Genomic DNA, 23356 nt, shown 5'->3' with positions numbered 1-23356 from the left:
GGGTTGAAAAATTGTTTTTATAATTTGGCACAAAATTTGTTTGCGTCTGTTAGGCTTAGCATTAAAATAAAAATAGGCTTAGCATTAAAATAAAAATAGGCTTAGCATTAAAATAGAAATGGGCTTAGCATTAATATAAAAATCAGCTTAGTACTTAATAAAAATAGGCTTAGGTATTAAAATAAAAATAGGCTTAGCATTAAAATAAAAATAGGCTTAGCATTAAAAATAAAAATAGGCTTAGGTATTAAAATAAAAATAGGCTTAGCATTAAAATAAAAATAGGCTTAGCATTAAAATAAAAATAGGCTTAGCATTAAAAAATAGGCTTAGCATTAAAATAAAAATAGGCTTAGCATTAAAAATAAAAATAGGCTTAGCATTAAAAATAAAAATAGGCTTAGCATTAAAAATTAAAATAGGCTTAGCATTAAAGTAAATCACTCAAACCACATAAAATATCAATTTCTAAACATGATTTTACTTTTATTTGACCAAAAAATCAAAATTCCCTCTTTTAATCACATTTCCCTTTCTAAAACAACATTAACATTTCTTTCTTATAATACATACATGTACAAAAATTCTCAGAGCAACTTTTTAATTAAAAGAAATTAATCAAATTAGATTTGGAGAAAAAAAAAGATTTAGAAAGCATAGGGCATGAATTAAATTTTAATTTGAAACTAATTAGGGTGTTTAAAGTTAATTGTAGGGTTTGGCACTGCATTGTTTAATTATTTTAAATTAAATTAAATTAATTATATTGGGATTAATTTAGGGGTGTGCGAGCCCTGAATTTTCAGTTTCGAGCCGAGCTCGAGCCTTGAAAATTTTTTCTTATCGAGCTTCGAGCCGAGCTTTGATTTTCTTATCGAGCTCTCGAGCTTTCAGGTTTAATCAAAAATCGGGTTTCGAGCCTTATCGAGCTTTCGAGCCTTCAGGTTTAATCAAAAATCGGGTTTCGAGCCTTATCGAGCTTTCGAGCCTCATCGAGCTTTGCAAACCCATCTTTCACACAGTCGAAATAATCCCATATTTTGCTTTTACGGGGCCGCTTAGTGTCTGGTTCTTGATTCAAAATTTGGTCTTCATATTGTCTTGATCACTATTTTGAATAAGTTCTTGACTATTTTCGAAAGTTAGATCATCTTGACTATCTAGGCTAACATCTTGACTATCATCTATGCTAATATCCCGACTATCTTCTTCGCTGGCTTCCATATCAACTTTAATGTTTGTTAGTCTCTGATTATCTGGTATCTTTAACTTTTTAGTGAGTTTTAAATTGTTTTATACTAGTTTTGAATTCTGTTTATACTAGTTTTGAATTCTGTTTATACTAGTTTAGAATTCTGTTTTATACTAGTTTAGAATTCTGTTTTACTAACTTTTAATTCTAATTTAAAATAAATTCTACAAACCGACCAAACTTCCCATTATCCCTGAAGCTTCACCAAAACAAAGGACTTTCTACCACCGAATGGCAATCCGCCTATTTCCTCCCACAAAACAACGGCGGCTAACGTAGGATGATGAAATAATTTCACGTGCTTCATGCATGCTACGTATCAAACTAAAGAGCCAATCAAAAGTCGTCTTAGAACTGCTTCCGTGTCACACCATTTCAAGAGCCAATAAGAATTAAGCTTACTTAAACCCCTGCGCAGATCGAAAAAGTAGGATTTCGCGCATCCAGGGTTTTTGAGAGATGGTTGGGAACTCAATTTTGGCTATCGAGCTTTAATCGAGCTTTGGGCCAAGGCTCGAAAACTTATCGAGCTTTTCAAAAATCGCTTATCGAGCTTCGAGCCGAGTACTCGGCTCGAAGCTCGATCGAGTACTCGAACCTTTTCGAGCACTCGCACATGCCTAGATTAATTAGGCCTAATATTAAAAAATTAATTATAAAAGCTTAAAATGAATTTAATTCAGAGAAGAAAAAAATGAGACTAGAAACTTAATTAAATTACTTATCTACCGGTAATTTTTAATTTCAATTATTTTAATTAAATATTTTTTTTCAAATTTGAAAAATTTCAAATTTAGGGCAGGACTACGCATTTTTATTTATTTGTTTTCTGTATTTGTTTGTTTATTTTTGTGTGTGTATGTGTGTATAAGGCCACTGAGCTTTAAAGTTTCAATCCACCCCTAATTTGTTTTGGTTTTTTAATATCAAATTTGAATTTCTTTATCAAATTTGATTTTTCAAACTAATTTATTTTATTGGTGAAAAAGAGTTAGGTGACATCCAACGTGATCTCATTTCACGGATTAATGGAACTGAGAAAAATTAGATTATTATATTTAAAGTTAATTATAATTAATTAATATTAAATTAATTAATTATATTATAATTAATTTTAATTACCTGTGTAGGCTACACATTCATCCCAACCAGGTTTCCTCCAAGCTTCCTCTCTAACATCTTTCCTCATTTGTAGATCAGTGTAACCTTTAATTAATCTTAATTAGATTAATTAAGTTTAATGGGGAAAATTAATTTGGGTTACCCCATATGTGATGAACCATATATAGCTGACCAATTTGAGAGAAAAAGCCAGCAATTGCATTGCTTTTTCTGTATGTGATACCTCTAGCCCTAATTACAATTAAATTTAATTATTTACTAACTAGAATTTAATTAATTTGATTTAATTTTTTTCAGTTAAATTTTAGGTATTTTGGGTTATCTCTATTGTATTCCTCTTGAGATTACCTTTTAAATGAGTACCTACAAGCCAGGGTTAACATCGAAAAATTTCTTACAGGTGGCGCTTTAATCGCCTCTGTTGAACTGACCAATCAGAGGCGACCCCACCTTGTAGGTACTCATTTTAAAGGTTTTTGCGAGCTTATTAATAATCCGGGCTTTAAATTAATTTAAAATCAACCCCAAACCTAAAAATAGACAAAATAACCTACCAATTATTACCCCACTCAATCATAGTTCCAGGCTAAATTAAAAAATACAGTAATTAAGTTGAAATTTTTTTAAATTTTGTTATTAAGTCTTACTTTTAAGACGTAAGATCTCATTTCAAATTTTAGATTATTGTCACGTGGTGCAGGATGTCCCCAGAAACTAAAAGCTAGCATGATTTGATTTTCCCTCGATCTTAACAACTTCAACCTCTCTTCATCTAACTTTGCAAGACTAGGATCTTTTCTATATAACTCCAAAGAAGCTGAGGCATTAGGATAACCCTCTGTATGCTTCCATATATGACCTTTCACGAAGAAACGCCATTAAACTTAATTAAACTTAATTAACCCCAAATTTAAGCTAATTAAACTCACAAACTTGATCTTGATCACCAATTTCTACTGTCCAACTCCCAACTAATTTAGTATTTTCACAAACAGCCTCAACTTGTTTTGACCAAGTCTCGCTATTAGTTAGTTTAATTGTAATTAATTTAATGCTAATTAAGGGGGGATAAGGGGTTAATAGAAAAACCTTACTAGTTTTTAAGGTAGGGTTGTAGACGACCGGGTTTAACATTCTGAACTATGTAAATTTAATTATTATATTTAATTATGCGGGTTAATTAAGAAATTCTTACTTTGAAGTTCGTAAACCGTTTCAGTGTCTGATAATAGACGAGAGTGGGAATCTTTACCGGGTTCAATTTTACGAACCATTAGTAATTTACTGAGCCAACCTTCCCCTCCATTTACTTGTGTTACTGGACTGACACTTAAAGCTCTATTTAATTTAATATAATTAGTTTAACATCCCCACAAAATTACGATAATTATCCCACTTAGTTAATTAAATTGTAGGCCTAAATTGCCTAAGAAAGCCATTAATATATCAAATTTATTCATTGACCTTATGGCCAAGGCTTAACAAAATTTCAAAGTCGTTGACGTTAAATCGAATTTTAAACGTTTATAGACAATGGATAGAGATTAATTTTAACGTATTTAGTCAATTAACATTTATTTTTCAATATAATTTTACCTGGCAAGGACGGGAAGTACTCTTGAAGGGTTATTTTTAGATAGATTCAGAATATTTAGTCTCCACAAGGCGGCCATTTTGAAATCACCTATTAAATTATTTTTCGCTGCTAATAGGTGGCGATGTCGCCTCTCTGAGAATCGCTGTAAATAATCCCGCCAAAATTTAGCGCCAAAAATTAAATGTCAACAACCCACGTGTTCCATGCTTTTTTAACATATTTTCCACATTAATGACAAGAAAAAATTATGTTTTTAAGATGTTTTTATTTTGTAAAAACTTCAAAAATGAGAGAAACGTTACGTACAAAAAATAATATCACAGTTTGTACCATTCGAAGATTTCGATTTAAAAACATAATTATTGGACAAAATACACAATTCAAATTAAACCAATAAACTTTAAGCGCTAAATTAAAATAAAACAAAAACACGATACAGACACGTTTTAAAAACAATTATAATTAATAAAATAAAATAAAATAGTAATAGTTAACAAATTAAAACCTAAGGCTTATTTACGCTTTCTTGTAAGCCTTGGCGTATTTAGGCCTAATTATTTGAGGTTTGGTAATGGCTGGGCAATCTAATTGGTTAAAAGGCGCTAATGGGGCTACTGGGAAACCACCTCTTACAATATTATCAATGATAACTCGAGCTCTAATGCTAGGCCTTAGCGTTGGAACTCGAGACAAAATATACATAAATTCACGCTTCATTGGGATTTGTTGACCTTTAAGCTCGTCGCAGATGTAGACCAATGCGTAATTATTATAATCAGTAGCCACAATCCATAAATGGCTACCCATTGGCACTGAAATAATTTTTAAAATTAAAATTAGGCTTAGTAATAATTATATTTTAGTTCATAAGATATGTTCCTTCCATAAGTTTGTTTAATTAATATCTGGTCATGACAAACTGAAAGGCTTGTAATTTTGAAGTGAGTGAGTGAGGTAGGTCATAGATTCGAGGAGGTAAAGCGAGGGAGGCCTAGTGAGTGAGGGGGGCGCCGCTGTCAAAGGGGGCTTAGTAATGCAGACGAAATAGGAGTGCCTAGATGGAATTAAGTTCTAGCTGCAAAATTAATTAACCACCACCGAGTGTACTTAGGACTTCAATTGACTCGCTTCCCCTCGTTCTCCTTCTCGAACTAGTTATCTCGAGCTGCTCTAAGTCTCTCAGTAGCATTACGAATCGTATAGGTAGTGCAAATCATACTTATGGATGAAACATATCTTAGAAACTTATGGTAAAATTAATATAATAAAATCGTACAGCTTTTCAATCCAGGCACCATTATTAAATGATTCATGTTTCCTTTACCAGAAAATCTGCCCAATCCTGAGATAGTTTGATGTTTACCTTTACTGTAAATAAATAAATAAATAAATAAACAAATTTATTAATTATTTTAATTACTTATTATTATTATTTTAAATAACAAAATCAATCAATTTACCTGGGATTATAAACAGTTTCGTTGATATAAACATATTTTCCATCTATTCTCCAGGAGAATTCTTGACACACAGTGTCATCGTGGTATCTGTTAGTGTAGCCTTCAACGGCATACCATGTTCCAGTGAAAAACTAAAATACATAAAGAAATAAATACACATAAATTTAAACCGTGTTAACACATTAACACCACCCTAAATATTTCCTCGTAAATTTCACAATAGCTTTATAGGTCACAATTCACGATGTTAAGTAGGTGTGAAAATTTACTTTGAAGAAATCAATTTGGTTTCAAAGGAAACTGTTAATTCAACCTTAGGTTTTATAATAATTTTATTTTCTTTCTTTAATTTAAAGAAAATATTAATTTTAAATGGATTAGATTGAAAAAGGTGTCAAAAACATTTTCTAAGAACGTAGTCATTATCATTAAGATGTAATTAGATTTAACCTTGATTAACGTCTATGTTAATTAGCGTAGAAAATTATAGCAGCTTCGAAAGGGGAAAATTAACCAATCAGAAGCGCCATGCTGTTGTCAATCAATTTCAGTATATTTAAACATGGCTTGCGTTACAAACAGACAGACAAAATTATTCTTTTTGCAAAATTAATTTATAAAAATAATTAAAAAAAAATTTCTTTACTAATTTCAACGACTTCAGTTATTTAAACCCAAAATAATTAAATTGTTAATTTTTAATTGCGTGAGAAAGTTTGCGATCCTTATATAAGATTAATTAATTAGTTAAATAATTAACTAGAAGGAAAAATTAATTGTCAGTGATTTCAACAAAAGACGATCATTGCAGATAACTTAAAGAAACTCGTGAATTATTTCTCAAACATTCAAAGTTAAGCGACTTCCCAAGGTTTTCGCCATTATATATTTAACGATTTCTAGTTAAATCGTTTTCTAGTTAAATCGTTGAAACGGTAATGGTTTGTAAAAATGATATTTCATTGATAAATCGTTTTCCAGGAATCAATTTAATTTTAATTTATTTCCTTTTTAAACCCCGAAGGTTGTAAATTAACAAAGAAAAATTTACATATATTTATTTAAATATTATTATTATTATTATTGCTAATTATTATGCATTGAATTATTTTACCTATAATGCCTTGAAGCAGGCTCGGGCTAACTCGAGATTGATTGATTAATTTCCCATAGAACAATCACACTGAACTTCTGTTCAATAATAACCCACCCTTTTTGTAAAATAGTTAAAAATACGTCTTGTATTTAATCAAGATTCAGTATACTTAGAGTTACGAACTTCTATAACTTTTAACTAATAGTTAATGATTGTTAGGGTGGTTTATAATAGTTAGAAGACCTTGGCCCACCCCCGATAAGTCCGTGGTTATAAAAAAAACCAATGAAACACAGTAGCAATGCACAAAAGAATAAAATTTGGAAGTTAGTTTTATCTGAAATACCAAATCCTATATTTCTATTTAACTTGACCTTGTGATGTCTTTTTAAGCCTTTGCGAGGGCGTACGTACTATTTGAAGTTCTAAACCACCCGTAAAACTAAATTGAAGTGTTTTAAAATATAAAAGAAAAAAATCGTTATCTTACATCAAAAAACTGATTTTTTTACGGTGTATTATTTTAATAACAATCATGAACAAATCCCAATTTTTTTCTTAGAACTTTAGTTTCTTTTGCTAAGTCTAAAAACTTAAATTGACAGATAAACGAAGTTTATTATAAAGATTTTGACATTGTTTCCATAACCTATTTTAAAGTTGTTTCATGGGAATTTTCATCAAAGATAACCCCAAACCTTGGATTCCTTCTTAAAGGACCTTAAGTTGTATTTCGTAATGGAGTTTTTTTTATAAACAAGGTAAATATGGGTGCATTACGTAATAATATAGTTTGGGTCACGTGATAAGGTGACGTTGTCAAGCTTGATCAATAATATTACATATTTTGAGTCGAAAATGTGTAACTTCTATGACCGATTTTGTCACATTTTTTCTTTATAAAGTTCTTTGTAAGTTTGGGTATGTTAGAAAATTGTTTGCTAGTGATGAGTTCTTCTCAAGGTTGGGTCCGCGAACCCCTAGCCTGTTAGCATATCTCTATGATATGCACTGTTAGAAGATTTGGTTATGCACGTGTTGAGAGTTCTTCCCAAGGTTGGGTCCGCGAACCCCTAGCCTGTTAGCTTATCTCTATGATATGCACTGTTAGAAGGCTTAGTTATGCACGTGTTGAGAGTTCATATCAAGGTTGGGTCCGCGAACCCCTAGCCTGTTAGTTTATCTCTATGATATGCACTGTTAGAAGATTTGGTTATGCACGTGTTGAGAGTTTTTCTCAAGGTTGGGTCCGCGAACCCCTAGCCTGTTAGCTTATCTCTATGATATGCACTGTCAGAAGGCTTAGTTATGCACGTGTTGAGAGTTCTTCTCAAGGTTGGGTCCGCGAACCCCTAGCCTGTTAGCATATCTCTATGATATGCACTGTTAGAAGACTTGGTTATGCACGTGTTGAGAGTTTTTCTCAAGGTTGGGTCCGCGAACCCCTAGCCTGTTAGCTTATCTCTATGATATGCACTGTCAGAAGGCTTAGTTATGCACGTGTTGAGAGTTCTTCTCAAGGTTGGGTCCGCGAACCCCTAGCCTGTTAGCATATCTCTATGATATGCACTGTTAGAAGACTTGGTTATGCACGTGTTGAGAGTTTTTCTCAAGGTTGGGTCCGCGAACCCCTAGCCTGTTAGCTTATCTCTATGATATGCACTGTCAGAAGGCTTAGTTATGCACGTGTTGAGAGTTCTTCTCAAGGTTGGGTCCGCGAACCCCTAGCCTGTTAGCATATCTCTATGATATGCACTGTTAGAAGATTTGGTTATGCACGTGTTCAGAGTTCTTCTCAAGGTTGGGTCCGCGAACCCCTAGCCTTAATTAATCCCACTATCTTAGCTAGTATAAACTTATGTCATTTTCCATGGAGTATTTTTTGATTGGAGTCAAAGTAAAAATATTCTTAAAAAAAAATAATAAATTTTATAACTAAATCTCTGTTAATATTACTCCATGGTAACGAAAAAAATCGCCTTACATTAAGTGATAAACTTCGTTGGACTAATTTAAATTATAAAAATATTTTTATTCCCAAAAAAAAAGAAATATATGGAATGTTATAATTACTTAATTCCCAGTTATTATTATTAAATTGCAATTAAGTTAATTACTACTACAAGAAAAATACGAGATTTACTTGTCCATTGACCTTGTACGACCGGCGTTTCATCGTTCATTGATTGACTTAAAGTTGAAATCGAAAATATTTAAAGAAAAAAAACCAGATGTTTCTGTATATATATATATAATAGGCTTAAGGGCTGGTATAATTCGATTTTCAAGTTTACGGTCCGGTTTTAGACTTAACCACCATAAGTAAATAATCATCCTTTATAAGTATAGAAACACCTTCCCAATCGGCCCCGGTGCCCACAACTATACCGCATAGAAATTATTAACACGCAATGATTCTTAGTAGCTGTATGCATTCCTGGTATCATAAACTTATATTTAATTATTATTTACTTATGTCTGGTCTGCCCCGTTTAACTTCTTTACAAGGTGAATAACTCGCTTAAATTTAAAGTAGAAATAGCAGTTTAATGTCTTTAACCGTTTTAGTCTGAATGGAGCGGTAATATACGCTGCCATTAGCGTATTTATCGTATAGCTTTAGGGACTAATCATTCTTGATTTAATTGAGATTTATTAGAACGTGTATTTAATTGTAATATATGACTTTGTCTGTCTGTAATTAATGGTTTTTGGGAAATAGAGAGATGAATTAAATTATTTTAAGTTGAATTAAAAGGTATTTTCGATGAGCCGTCTTTGTATAGTGCACGGTCAATGCCAGAAGCACTATCCCTGCATCGTTAATATTTGATTAATGGCTTTTTCTTTTCTAAATTCTATGGGTTTTTTATATTATTTAATATTTCACTTGAAATTACTATCTTTATAAGGAATCCTTGCAATTAAAAGTTAGTTTATACTTTATGACGTCATAACTTTAGTTCTGTATGAGATACGAGGAAATCCTTTGAGTATGTTATAGCCCTATTTCTTAGCTTTCCAACGATACTAATAACTTGGGGTTTCAATAATTAGGTCCCGAGTAATTAAGCAAAATGTTAATTAACCTAATCTCCATAGCGTTAACATGGGCTTATTTACATAACACCTTTTAACTCTGGTTCTATAAGAGATACATTGAAATTCTTTGAGTATGTTATAGCCCTATTTCTTAGCTTTCCAACGATACTAAAAACTTGGGGTTTCAATAATTAGGGCCCGAGTAATTAAGAAAAATGTTAATTAACGTCCTCTCCATAGTGTTAACATGGGCTTATTTACATAACACCTTTTAACTCTGGTTCTATAAGAGATACGGGGATGTCCTTTGAGTATGTTATAGCCCTATTTCTTAGCTTTCCAACGATACAAAATACTTTGGGGTTGCAACAATCGGGGAAAGAGTAAATCAGCAAAATTGCAAGCAACTTCTTTCTAAATGGGTTAATAACTATACCAAGAATCATTAAGGATTGAAATTTAAACTTATGTTGTAAAGTTTTTGACTACATACTTAAATATGTCATAAAACTTGACAAAACATTTCGTTTTTTTTTTTTGCGACACAATAGAAAATACCTCCCCGTATATTATTTTCAAATTTGTTTCTTCCCTATAACAAAGTATTAGATTCAAAATTACTGTGATTTGAAATAAAGAAATTCCTGTAATTTCCCAACTTTTTTTAATAAAGCTATCAGCATAGAAGATTTATTTCTATTGTTAGGGATTTGTAATTTTTCTCTAAGCATTTTTAACCTTCAGAAATATAATAATAACAATAATTTGTAACCGAGACGGATCACTATGGGCCTAAAAGTTAATTACTGTACGTCATTTTCTTAATTTGTAATAATTAATATTTAATTGCGGGAAACTTCGAAGGAATATATTTGCGCGTGCGCTTAGCGCGAGGATAATCATAATGATCACGTGCTTTGCTTGCCTTTTTTTGTTCAAATTTTAAAATTAGGCTTAGCTACATATGCCTACAAGCGAGATTTAAATTTAATGATAGTGTAGAATGATTAAGCGTTGGATACACACGTTTGTATAATAAATTTTGCGCTGCAATCGCAGTTTATGACGCGATAATAAGCAAGTAAAAATACCAAATCCGTTTTCCTAAATAAATCTCACTTTTATATTGCATCATTTCTTAAGCCTTGGTTTTATTTTTATTTATTTTTGAACTTTTTTGGCGCGAAGCCGCACGAGATCCTTTTAGAAAGTGAAAGTTTTCCCGCATTTTTTTTTCTTTTTGCGCTATCATTTCCCGCCTTTTTTAGTACTATAGACTTATATTGAATCTTCAATAGTATTTCCACGTTTAATTCAATGTATTATTGTATTTTAATTATTGCTGGGTGTAATATCGTACGCGGTATTAAGTTACGTTGACGTAAAAGACAGGCTTACCTGAGATAAGGAGAATTTGTTTTTAGAATCAAAAACTGCGCATTTTCCCGGTGACGTAACTTGACATTGAACTTCTAAAAACGTGGTGGTGCAGATTATGGACGCTGTTACCAGAAGTATTAATACGGGTGACGTCATGATGTGTTTCTTCGAAATTAGTTAGGCCTATAAATAAATTATAAAAGGAAAAAATGTTTTTAAGGTTTTGAAAGTCACACCTTATTATATATTCAAGTGAACTCTTGAATGAGTTAATCACTGAATAAATTATTTTTAATTAATTTTAATTAATTCCGAAACACCCCCCCCCCTAATGTTGCGTGACAAATAGCAAATATTTGTCAATTGGAAATATATTATGATGACCTACCTTAATGAATAATTGATTATTTGTGACGTAACACCCAACGTAATTTAGGTGACATTTGCATAAAATATTATAATTTGAAATTATAATAATTTATGAATAAAAATAATGAAAATAATTTTTAAAGGAAAATAATTTTCAAAATTTCAATAAATTTATAAATCAATAAAGGTTACTAATAAATAGATAAACAAATAAACAAGTAAATAAACATTCAAATAGTAGGATAAGTGTTTGAATTAAGTCGTTCTATTTAAATTTGAAATTATAAATACACCCTTTTTCTCACCTCTAAATTCTTCCTTGTCAAATTTTTAAAATATTTTAATCAAGGTTTTCACAACCTTTTTCTTTATTTAAATCTGGAGCATTTCCATATTTAACCGTCTTTTTTTTCTTTATTATAAATAAACACTTGAGGAACATTTGCTAGGCTACGAGGGTTAGGGTCATTCAAGCGTAAGTCGTAAAGTTATTTTAGCGAATAAAGATGTAAAAATCACGCAAAAATAAATTATAAATAATAAAAATTATTTATTTAATATTTTTGAAGGTATTTTTAAAACATTTTTGCTATAAATTACGCACGGGACATTCATAGTTTGAGTTTTGAAAGGGTTTATTATATGGGAATTAGTTTAAATGGAATGGGTAAACACGGTAATTAATTTTAATTTTCAATACGTTTAAAGAAATTTATTTTGGGATTTTTTAAATAAATTTTTGCAAGGGACCTACTGTAACCCCTAACACAAATTAAAATTATGAACATTGATTGGAAACAGTGTTTTAGGGATGACCCCTTATTGCATTGCCTTTCATTGTTTCTTACGTTAAATTTAATTAAGGGGGTCATAGGTCAAACAATGTTTCCGATCAATGTTCATAACTTTAACTTGTGTTAGGGGGTGTACAGTACATGTCCCTTATGGGGACAAACAAAATCTTATGGGTGGTCATAGTAGTTAATGGGATAATTAGCATAATATTCTAATTAATAATTAAATTTTATCAGAAATTAAAATAAATAAATCAAACTAAAATAATTGTTAATTGCGATTATTTAATTAGTTTTAGACAGCAAAAATTATAACAACTAAACGTATTTAAAACTAACTAACTACACTTAGAACAATTAAACACTAAAACTATTTATCTATCTATTTATCAAACCCCAATTAAAATCACTGGCCAATTAAAAACCAAAAAGTAAAAAAGAAAAGAACCAAATACAAGAAGAAAAATTGAACTTACGTCGAACTCGGTTTGTTTCTCGATTCAGAATGATTCCCAAAATTCAACTTTTCTTAGTAGTATATTTATTTCTTATAATATTTTCCCTGAGATATTCATCTCTTCCCCCCTCACAACACTTTAATCATTAAAAATTCCGGCCAATAATGAGGGAGGATTGGCATCCGGAACCGACCAATAGGGGAAAAGGATTCACTCGTCCCGCAGTCTACCAGATTTCTTATAACTTGCCGATTTCTTAAAGTTTAAGATAGTTGGGACCTTGAAAAGTTGAATTTGAAAGAAATTTAATCGAGTATTGGCAGTGCTTATTATTTTACCATAGGCAATTTCGTTGTTTAATGCATGGAGGTGCCGATACTGAATTTATAAAGGAATTCATATTTTTTTGTTATTTAATTCTTAAGACAGACGGTAACTTTAAACGATTATTATATTTAGAAATTATTTAAAATAAAGTTTAAATTATTTTAAATAAGAAACTTGATATCAATAACGATTTAAAAGCATTAATTTTATGTACTTCTATAATAAATTTTACTTTTTGTTCATATTTTTGAAGTTTAAAAGGTTTTAAAAACTTACTTAGTTGTTATTAACTTTTAAATATTTTAGTTATAACACAATCTTTATATTTAAATACATTTTTCACGATAAATCTTTGATATATTAACGTTATAATATCACTCCTATTAAAAATACTCCTTGCTTAACACCTAAAATATAAATAAAGTCGAGAAATAACACAATAGCAGGGTTGAAGGCAGACGACAATCAACTTTAAGGGGTGTATTTCCATACTCGGTTGGTATAACTTCACTCTATACTACCATAGCCCACTTGATCACGCACGCTGGCTGCACGCGCTCTAGAAGCCCGTCCAAACGATTTTTTTTACATGTTAACTCGCGAATACGGCGGGTCACATAGGTTCGGTCTAAACTTTCAAACCCGTCTGGTTTTAACATGGGCCTCTATGGGAGGGAAGCAGTTTTTTCAACGTTTTTGAGAATATTAGTGCATCTACTGGTTCAAATCTCTTGAATTTTTAATGAGACCTGTATTGAAAGGTTTGATATTATCCTGTAAAATTTCAAGTCTTCAGCTATAATAGTTTTTTTTATAAAAAATAAAAATCATCACATAGTAGAGAAATTGAAGTGGCAAAATTCTCCACTAAGTGATGATTTTTATTTTTTATAAAAAAAACTATTATAGCTGAAGACTTGAAATTTTACAGGATAATATCAAACCTTTCAATACACGTCTCATTAAAAATTCAAGAGATTTGAACCAGTGGATGCACTAATATTGTCAAAAACCTTGAAAAAACTGGTCCCCTCCCATAGAGGCCCATGTTAAAACCAGACGGGTTTGAATTTTAGACCGAACCTATGTTATTCTCATTTTTAGGGTCGATTGAGCGGGCTTCTATAGCGCGTGCAGCCAGCGTGATCAAGTGGGCTATGATACTACCAAACGGTTTTTTTCGAAATTCGAATTCTGCGTATTTGCGTTATCACCAATTAGAGCCTAGATCGCAGCAGGGTGCTAAAAACTCTGAAAATCCTTCTTTATTATTGGCTTGGATGTATCACGTGATTCACAAGTCGGGATAGCTCGGCGGGAAGCAAAGCAACGGGGAATGACTCACGCTTCACGTTATTTATAATCGCGTTAATTAAGTTTATTATTATTAATTGTCACGTGACTAAATCAACATAAATTAATAAGGTAAGCGTAGACTACTTATTTTTGAACATTTTAGGCCTAAAAAAGATATAAAAATAGGTCTAAAAATGATATTAAAGATGCGTAAAAGCTAAGCCTAACGTCAAAATGGCTGGGCTTTAAGTACAGAGCATAGTTTTACTTTGTTTTCTTTGTGAAAACAAGTTTAATTTTATGAGAACTTCGAACCTGCAGTTTTATCTAAAGAAAGAGTTGCCTTTTTCTCTCTCTCTCTCTCAAACGCCTAATGATTATCCTAAGTTTACAGCCAAGATTATGGGGTTGTACTCAAAGGGTGGTAACCAAAAAATCCCATTCCCAACTTTCCCTTTCTATCATACCATAGCATAACTTTATCTTCTTAGGGGAACGCTTGATAAGTTTTTCTAGATCTCAGCTAGAACATCCTTTTGACCTTGAATCTTCTTGAATACTAGGTTTATTAACCTTATTTTATAAGAAATAACGTGTCTCTCACTAACAGGTTAAATTAAAATACCAAGATTTATATTTTATTATAAAAAAAGAAATTACTAAGGGGAATACACGATAATTACCGGGTATCATCTTCTCCCTTAAGAAATAAGACCCCAATTGGCCTTCTACTTCTTAAATTATACCAAAACACTTTAGCTTAGGTTTAAATGTTTAAAAGATGGGTATAATTCTTTTTTATACATCTTGATGGGTTGCTTATGAATTTATATGAGATTTTAACTTTCATTTTCATTGGAGTTTAAAATTCCAAGGACATAGATGGGGGAGCAAAATAAATTTCAAGGTTGACTTTCCTTGAATTGGGTAATTAGCATAATGAGATTATTTTACATAATTAAGTTTGGGGTTTTTTTTTTTTTTAAAGAAGTTGTGTTTTCCCCGTAGAAGTAACATGTTTATATAGTGCTCAACAGGTTGGAAAATTAGTTTTAAAGTTTTAGTTAATGTAACTGCCTTAACTATTTGTATTAGTTGCACCCTTGAAAGGTATTAAATTAATTAAACAGAAATAGAAGTGGATTTTCTGTGAGAATTCTGACATAGAGAAGATTGTTATGTGTATAGGTAGAGGTCAAATAGTGTGGCTTAGGAATGGTTCACCCCTTTCCCTCAAAATTGCTGATAATTTGCTGTGACTCCTCCCCCTTCCCTCAAAATGGCCTATAATTTGGAAAGGCCCCTCCCCTTTCCCTCAAAATGGCATATAATTTGGAATAACTCCTCCCCTTTCCCTCAAAATGGCCTATAATTTGGAATGACCCCTCCCCTTTCCCTCAAAATGGCTGATAATTAGGAATGGCCCCTCCCCTTTCCCTCAAAATGGCCTAAAATTTGTAATGGCCCCTCCCCTTTCCCTCAAAATGGCCTATAATTAGGAATGACCCCTCCCCTTTCCCTCAAAATGGCCTATAATTAGGAATGACTCCTCCCCTTTCCCTCAAAATGGCCTATAATTTGGAATGACCCCTCCCCTTTCCCTCAAAATGGCTGATAATTAGGAATGGCCCCTCCCCTTTCCCTCAAAATGGCCTAAAATTTGTAATGGCCCCTCCCCTTTCCCTCAAAATGGCCTATAATTAGGAATGACCCCTCCCCTTTCCCTCAAAATGGCCTATAATTAGGAATGACTCCTCCCCTTTCCCTCAAAATGGCCTATAATTTGGAATGACCCCTCCCCTTTCCCTCAAAATGGCTGATAATTAGGAATGGCCCCTCCCCTTTCCCTCAAAATGGCCTAAAATTTGTAATGGCCCCTCCCCTTTCCCTCAAAATGGCCTATAATTAGGAATGACCCCTCCCCTTTCCCTCAAAATGGCCTATAATTTGGCATGACTCCTCCCCTTTCCCTCAAAATGGCCAATAAATTGGTCGAAATGGCTCCTCCCCTTTCCCTCAAAATGGCTGATAATTTGAAATGGCCCCTCCCCTTTCCCTCAAAATGGCCGATAATTTGGGAGAAATGTTTCCTCCCCTTTCCCTCAAAATGGCAGGCAATTTGGAAGGTTAAAGGGGGGGACACATGACTGGCTAATTAGTAGGATGAAATTTCCACCCATCAACCACGCTTATAATTTTACACGCAAAAATTAGACAAATGATTAAATTAACATTTTTTATTTATTTTTGTCAACTTATCTACAACAATTGTGCTCCTAAATAACGCCAAACACAAAGATATAACAGCTAGCTACCTTTTTCTAATAGTTTTATTTGTTAGTTAGCGCTTCTAACATAGCTGTATACAAGTATACAAGTTCATTAATAGTTTAAATAACATAAATAACGTCGTGGTTGTTGTTTTTTTTTTGGACATGTTAGTGCAAAAACTATCTACCCCATGTAATGTTTTCAACACTAACGATACGTTACCGTAGATATTTATTAAAATACGTCTAGAAAAACTCCAAAAAAAAAAACTACGAGTTTACAATAATAATATTGGTTGCAAAACTTTTTCAAAACATTTTTTGAGCTAAAAAATACTTTTATTTACTGGCAAAAACTTAGCTAGTTTAACGTTTCATTGAAACATATTTCTTTTAAAAACACCTATTTTTCTTTTCCCGTTAATTGATAAAACTAATTAACGAAAGCATTAATGATAATTAATTAATTATAAAGCTATTTTTTTATAAAAACAATTCATTTTATAATATAAACGTAAAAAACTTGGGTTAAAAAATATGCCCTTAATTTGGCAAAGATCCCTGATAGTAATTTTAATATTAAATATTAAAATGAATGCTAATTTTTAATTTTAATTAAACTAATTATTGAAAGGTTTATTTTTAAACATTTTTGATTATCTTTTTTGTATTTTTATTTTTTATCAGTTTAAGGCTTAGGTGGGGTGTTTATTTATATTTAATTAGCATTCATTTTAAATTTTAATTATTTAATTTCGACGTTTTTGATGATTAGTTTAAGTTTTTATAATTAAAATTAATAATAATAGACTTAATAATAATAAAAAATTAATCAAATTTGGAATGCCCAAAAACAATTTTGAACTACATTTAATTAAAAACATCTTTATTTCGAGCTGGCACTAAAATTTAATTACTTTAATTAAATTTTTAATTATAATTAAATTTAATTTACCTTACCCTTTATTGTAGCCAATTATTTTTTCGGCCACACCCAAATAGTAAACAGTTTGCGCGATACCAAACAAAGGCGCTATTACTATCATCCTGCAACCAGCACCTTTGAAAAATGCAGTTATTCCCTCATTAACGTAGATTTTCCTAAAAAAATAAATAAAGAAACATAATAATAATTAAATTAATTAATTAATAATTAGGCTTAAATTAAAATTATAATTAAATTTTTAAGCTTACCTAAATGCATCTGGAATGCCCGTGTATGTCACTTCACCAACTCCTTTTTTCAAACATTGCAATCTTGTTTTGACCACTTAATTTGAAATTTTTTTGAAAAATAATAATTTTTTTATTAATTATTTTAAATTATTTCAACTTTAAAATAATTATTTTCAGTTCTAAACATATTTATTTTATCTTAATTTAGATTGAAATAATTATTTTCCGTTTTTCTTTACTTTAATTAATTCTAAAAATATTTTTATTCTAATTTATTTTAATTTAGATTAACTTTAAAATAATTAATTTCCGTTTACTTTAGTTTAATTCGAAACGTATTTATTTTAATTTAATTTAAATTAACTTTAAAATAATTATTTTCAGTTTTACTTCAGTTTAATTCTAAAAAATATATTTCTTTTGAATTAAATTAACTATAAAATAATTAATTTCAGGTTATTATAGCTTAATTATATAAATATCTATTAGATTTTAACTCAAATTAACGTTAAACTAATTAGTTTCTATTTTACTTCAATTCAATTAAAAAAATTCTAAAGTTCTTTTATTAATTTCTCTTTGAAGATTAAAATTGTGCTTACCATCTAATGGATTAACGGAGAAAGCGGCCACAGAGCCAGCTGCGCAACCTCCCAAGAAAGAAGTCCAAAAAACGGACTCTCCGCTACCATCATTCCTTTTTGGCCCCATGGCATTTAAATGCGCGAATAGAGGAAAATAGATCATGGAGAAATGAACATCTCTCAATAAAGTAGCTCCTATTCCTTTATAAAGTCCCAGAATTCCTCGCGTTCTAAACAAATCCAACGCGATTGAAGTGGCAGACGTGGCAACTAACGTCTCACCCTGAGCTACACCCTTTGTGGCTTCAAATTAAAATGGTAATTATAATTTAATTTCGATTTAATTAGTTAACTTATCGGGGGGATACACTTACCAACTCTTCCGGCATCTTGGAGTTGAATTTTTAAAAGTTCCATGGGTGTTGTAACAATAATTTGGCAAAGACCCGCGCTACCCCCTGCTATCATTTCTTTAGATAGTGATAGTTTACTGTAATTTTAATTAGTTTAATTAACTAACGTTAATTAAATCTTAATTGCTAATTAATTAATTAATTACTTACCCCTGATTTGAAGACAAATGATGTCTAAAGAAATCATTAGCTGCCAACTTAATCGCCTTTTCCGGTGTAATTAGCAAAATATTTACGGCTGAACCTGTAAAGAAATTAGCGTAAAATTAATTAGAAAAAAAGGGTTAAAATTTCATCAAATACAATTTAAAATTAAACACTTCGGAAAAATGTAAGCCTGAAAGCCATTAAATTTTTGTTTAATTATCAGTGTGTATGGGACAATATAAACCAACCAAGTTCCCTTTTAAATTAACTAGGATAACCAATTAAACCACCTAAATTAATTAATTAATTAATCCCAATTAGTTTGTATATAGAAATTAATTAAGCTTTTTTTTTGAAGAAGTTTAAATGAGTTTAGTTTAGAAAGGAAATTCATGCAAGTTGTTTTTTTTATTAATTTCAGTTTCTATTTAATTAATTAATTAATTAAGATTAATTAGGGAGGTGATTAAACTAATTAGCGAGCGATAGTCGTTAAAGCCCAGTGCATTGATTGATTGGTTTTAATTTTGAATATTTGGGGTTTAAAAAATAAACTATTTTTTGAATAATTTATTTTAAATTAAATTAAGTTAAAGGACAGGTGTTTTTTTTTAACTAATCTGTCCATACATGTAATGTACTCAGAGCCCGGTTGTGTACCGTTACAGATGAGCTTGCATTTGAGCTCCGTTTAATTTCATTACCTGGAAAAAAGCAATAGTTAGCCAGAAATAACCCCGACCCTTAACCCCTGACCTTCATTTTATTACACCATAAGTTCGCTAATTTTAAATAAAATCCCAATTAAAATGCGTTGAAAAATTACTTTTTTAATTATTATTTTAATGTAATATATTTAAAATTTAATTAGTTTAAAAATACAGGGTGTATTATAAGCAGAAAGTAATTTTTCAACGATTTAATTAATGTTAGACAAACACAAATACACATATTAAAATTTTTGACCTTTTTATTTATTTTTTTAATTACGATGTGCTTGGGAAAATTAATTTTAATAATGATACAATCACGTGATGTAATATTTTAATTAAAATTAAAATTTTACCTCTGTACATGCCGGTAAAGCCTTCTGCCCTGTATGTTTTCCGGAAACAGTCCACCCTTTAACAAATATAAAACTTATTTTTATACCTTTATCAGAGCGACTTAATTAGAATTAAAATTTGTAATCAGCTAAGTGGGATGCATGTGTGGTAAGTTCTATGGGAAACGAATCAATGCTATCAATCTCGAGTCCGAAAATGTATTTAGCATCTATACTTCTATGACCACACCGATTTTGTTTGACCCCCATAAGTAACTGTACTCCCCCTAACACAAGTTAAAATTATGAAAGTTAATTGGAAGGATTGTTTTAGGGATGACCCCCTTAGAATTATCTTTCATTGTTTCTTACGTTGAATTCAAGGGGGTCATCAATAAAACACTTTCCTATCAATGTTCATAACTTTAACTTGTGTTAGGGGGTGTTCAGTACATGTCCCTTATGGGGGGGGGGGGGTCAAACAAAATCTTATGGGTGGTCATAAAAGTATAGATGTCAAATACATTTTCGGACTCGAGATTGCTTTCCCATAGAACTATCCCCCTTAATTAATTTCTTACATTGAACTGTATTGTTTCTCTCCATTAGGCAACACTTGCTGATTTTGAAGCCTCGTTTTAACCAAATCAATTGGAAAAACGCACGTGACTCCGATAATTCCCGCAATACCTCCATTTATAATTTTCGGAATTAATCTACAATTAAAATTAATTTAAAAAAATCATCGTTAACTCTGCCAGTGGATTTATCGCCTGTGGAATAATTTGTGCGCGTGGTTTACAACGATATGCGCGTGGATTACGACGATATGCGCGTGGATTACGACGATGTGCGCGTGATTTACTGTGATGTGCGCCCACGTTTTCACGAGAAAAATGTTTTAAAAAATCTGTGCGTGAAAGTGATTTGTGTGCATTGACCTTTGGATTAACGTCAGTGGATAACTCAATTTTAATTGGGTAAGTCTAACGTTCTCTTTTTATCTATTTTGGATAAGTAGAGGGGGATCTCTGTTTATCTGTATCAGATAGAATTCTTTAATTTTTAAAGACCTTTAGCCCGTGACTAGTCAAAAACGTTTTATATAATCTATCAGACTTGCACTTGAAAAATATTACTCGATCAGTTAGTTAATCACACATTTTCGGTTTTGATAAATATTATCTGGAGTTTTTAATTTTAACATTTTGTTATGGAAGCCGGTGATTACGATAAATGATTCAGATATTAATTTGGCCCTATTTCAAATTATAGGAAAAATAACTCCAACAGCGGAATTTTTTTAGGGAAGTCTGAATGACGGGGAATGTTTTTGGGGAATTCAGAATGACGGGGAATGTTTTAGAGAAGTTATGGAAAATCTTTAGGGAGATCAGGGAATATTTTACGGAGATCGGGGAAAGTCTTTAGGGAGATCCGGAAATATTTTACGGAGATCAGGGAAAATCTTTAGGGAGATCCGGAAATATTTTACGGAGATCAGGGAAAATCTTTAGGGAGACCGGGGAATATTTTACGGAGATCGGGGAATATTTTACGGAGATCGGGGAATATTTTACGGAGATCGGGGAATATTTTACGGAGATCGGGGAATATTTTACGGAAACCGGGGAATATTTTACGGAGATCAGGGAATATTTTACGGAGATCAGGGAATATTTTACGGAGATCAGGGAATATTTTACGGAGATCAGGGAATATTTTACGGAGATCGGGGAAAATCTTTAGGGAGATCAGGGAATATTTTACGGAGATCAGGGAAAATCTTTAGGGAGATCAGGGAATATTTTACGGGGATCAGGGAAAATCTTTAGGGAGATCCGGAAATATTTTACGGAGATCAGGGAAAATCTTTAGGGAGATCAGGGAATATTTTACGGAGATCAGGGAATATTTTACGGAGATCGGGGAATAAAATTTGTAAACATATCAGATATTTTTTAAGGAATATTCAAGTATTATAAATGTCAAATATATTTTACAAAAAAAAATAAATCACACCTCTGTTGTAACACGGCATCAAAAATGGGCATGATGCCACAAAGATCAGATATTATCCTAAATTCTTGAATTGGCACATTTCCTGAGTTAGCTAGCTAGGGTGTGCTCAAAACAAGAAAAGCAACGTGTGCCCACCACGTGCTTCGTTACCTAAAACCCTTTGTAACCCTTTTAAACCGAGTTATAGCTAGCCCTAGCCAACAAAAATTTAGCTTAATGCCTGCGTTGTTTGATAAGTTTCATGTTGTCAACGACTAACACTGAGTCATTCGCCCTTACCCCTTTGTCTGTCGATCTATAAATAACCCATCCCCTGTTGTATTATAATACAGGAACAAATAATAATTATACGAAAACAAACAAAGTTACAAACACCAGGAAGTAATAACGGAGGGTTTGGTATTTTGATTACTTTTCCAATAATTTCAAATTGGTTTTTAGTCTACTATGGTACTATAAATAGTATTTTTACTACCACTACTATGGGAAAAATAGAAAAATCAATATTGGGGTACTCGCGTTACGTTTTTAAATGAGTTTCTATGCTAAGGTCATATGAACTTGATAGTGTACATTAAAGGGGGGGAGTTAGAGAAATTAATTTCCTCCCCCCGTTTATTAACGATAACCGCGCATGCGCTTCAGCGACAGGGTTGCCAGTTATTTGTTATTATATTTGCATCTCCTGCATTCATTCAGGTTTGTAACTGAATTAAACACAAAAATTCTATTCTACAATTTTAATTCAGTATGTTGTTGTAGATAGCGGTTGAATTCAATTGCACACGTCACAAATGACTAACTGGCAACACTTGTATTCGCATTTTCACGTACTCAAAACTTAGGTAGGTGGGTATTGTGGGTGGGATTAATCATTACGTATTTCTACTCCCACATTAATCTAAATAATTTACATTTGTACTAACCTACTATTTAATCTTAAATTTAAATTAAACTACCTATATATTAATATTAATAATTAATACCAGATAAGTAATTTTATTTAATTACTATATAACAACGATTTAATTCATTAATACAAATAATAATTACTTAAAATTAAATTAAATTATTTTAATTTAAATTAAATTAACTTACGGAAAGTCCTGTTTGATAGACATCTATATAATACAGCTGATATTTTGCCGAAGTAATACTGTTTTATGGAGATTACGTTTTGTTTGATCCCGATCAAGTTCGATACCAAAACTGATTTCAATTTTTTGAACTTTCAAGTTTTTTATTGGTATTCCAATCCGGAATGAAATCTTTCACTTAATGCCAAGGCTTAAAACGACCTTTTTTCTCTTTTAATATTAATCCACTGCCAATTTAATTTAAACAATATTTATATCAATAAACAACCGCCTTAATTTGAATAAATTCCAATTGATACGTCGAAATTTAAATCGAATTTAATTTACATTTGGAATTTTTGGAACTGGGTGGGTTTGAAGTGACTGGCTCTGTCTCCGATTCGCGACCAACTATAGAATGAGGAAGTAT

General features: G+C 31.4%; 4 protein-coding genes across 6 annotated transcripts in view; 1 reads left to right on the top strand and 3 right to left on the bottom strand.

The window, feature by feature from the left end:
- Positions 1-461: 461 nt before the first annotated feature.
- Nipsnap (protein nipsnap) lies at positions 462-4086 on the bottom strand. The gene is made up of 9 exons (XM_089856322.1): positions 3971-4086; positions 3570-3712; positions 3469-3514; positions 3304-3395; positions 3022-3233; positions 2929-2960; positions 2517-2605; positions 2375-2458; positions 462-2286 (listed from the first exon to the last, which is right to left on the bottom strand). The coding sequence occupies exons 1-9, from the start codon at positions 4045-4047 to the stop codon at positions 2222-2224; spliced, it is 840 nt and encodes a 279-aa protein (XP_089712448.1). The 5' UTR covers positions 4048-4086; the 3' UTR covers positions 462-2221.
- A 130-nt stretch (positions 4087-4216) lies between these two features.
- LOC149615553 (apolipoprotein D-like) lies at positions 4217-12787 on the bottom strand. Its single transcript, XM_089856960.1, has 5 exons — positions 12589-12787; positions 10968-11132; positions 5432-5562; positions 5248-5339; positions 4217-4783 (listed from the first exon to the last, which is right to left on the bottom strand). The coding sequence occupies exons 2-5, from the start codon at positions 11103-11105 to the stop codon at positions 4488-4490; spliced, it is 657 nt and encodes a 218-aa protein (XP_089713086.1). The 5' UTR covers positions 11106-11132; positions 12589-12787; the 3' UTR covers positions 4217-4487.
- A 3629-nt stretch (positions 12788-16416) lies between these two features.
- LOC149615552 (mitochondrial glutamate carrier 1-like) lies at positions 16417-23341 on the bottom strand. 2 transcript variants are annotated; one of them, XM_089856515.1, is made up of 9 exons: positions 22949-23341; positions 20410-20544; positions 19850-19905; positions 18787-18880; positions 18598-18713; positions 18242-18526; positions 17658-17733; positions 17424-17564; positions 16417-17359 (listed from the first exon to the last, which is right to left on the bottom strand). In XM_089856515.1, the coding sequence occupies exons 1-9, from the start codon at positions 22969-22971 to the stop codon at positions 17350-17352; spliced, it is 936 nt and encodes a 311-aa protein (XP_089712641.1). In that variant the 5' UTR covers positions 22972-23341; the 3' UTR covers positions 16417-17349. The 2 variants fall into 2 exon arrangements, with proteins under 2 accessions (XP_089712641.1, XP_089712640.1); XM_089856514.1 differs by having other exon boundaries at positions 16417-17365; positions 22949-23340.
- Positions 20528-23356, top strand: part of LOC149615546 (sodium-coupled monocarboxylate transporter 1-like) — a 29314-nt gene continuing 26485 nt past the window's right edge. For both annotated transcript variants that reach the window (XM_089856511.1, XM_089856505.1), the window contains exon 1: positions 20528-20808. The gene's annotated coding sequence lies outside the window, so the exon portion shown is untranslated. The remainder of the gene's footprint in view (positions 20809-23356) is intronic.

This window comes from Phalangium opilio, unplaced genomic scaffold (genome assembly GCF_054372755.1).
Source record: "Phalangium opilio isolate 3A_F unplaced genomic scaffold, DU_Popi_V2 ptg000217l_1, whole genome shotgun sequence".
Classification (NCBI taxonomy): Eukaryota; Metazoa; Arthropoda; class Arachnida; order Opiliones; family Phalangiidae; genus Phalangium; species Phalangium opilio.
The sequence above is the reverse complement of the archived record's forward strand: the minus strand, read 5'-3'. Positions and strand labels throughout refer to the sequence as shown.

Coding starts and splice junctions, on each gene's coding strand:
- Nipsnap (XM_089856322.1), bottom strand. CDS start 4,047: ATGGCCGCCTTGTGGAGACTAAATATTCTGAATCTATCTAAAAATAAC. Junction 2,961..3,021: donor TGAGATCTTACGTCTTAAAA/GTAAGACTTAAT, acceptor TTTTTAATTTAG/CCTGGAACTATGATTGAGTG. Junction 2,459..2,516: donor TATGGTTCATCACATATGGG/GTAACCCAAATT, acceptor GATTAATTAAAG/GTTACACTGATCTACAAATG.
- LOC149615553 (XM_089856960.1), bottom strand. CDS start 11,105: ATGACGTCACCCGTATTAATACTTCTGGTAACAGCGTCCATAATCTGC. Junction 5,563..10,967: donor ACAAATTCTCCTTATCTCAG/GTAAGCCTGTCT, acceptor TATGTATTTTAG/TTTTTCACTGGAACATGGTA. Junction 4,784..5,247: donor GGTGCCTGGATTGAAAAGCT/GTACGATTTTAT, acceptor AAATTATTTCAG/TGCCAATGGGTAGCCATTTA.
- LOC149615552 (XM_089856514.1), bottom strand. CDS start 22,971: ATGTCTATCAAACAGGACTTTCC. Junction 19,906..20,409: donor GAGAAACAATACAGTTCAAT/GTAAGAAATTAA, acceptor TATTTGTTAAAG/GGTGGACTGTTTCCGGAAAA. Junction 18,881..19,849: donor CTTTACCGGCATGTACAGAG/GTAAAATTTTAA, acceptor ATTTCTTTACAG/GTTCAGCCGTAAATATTTTG.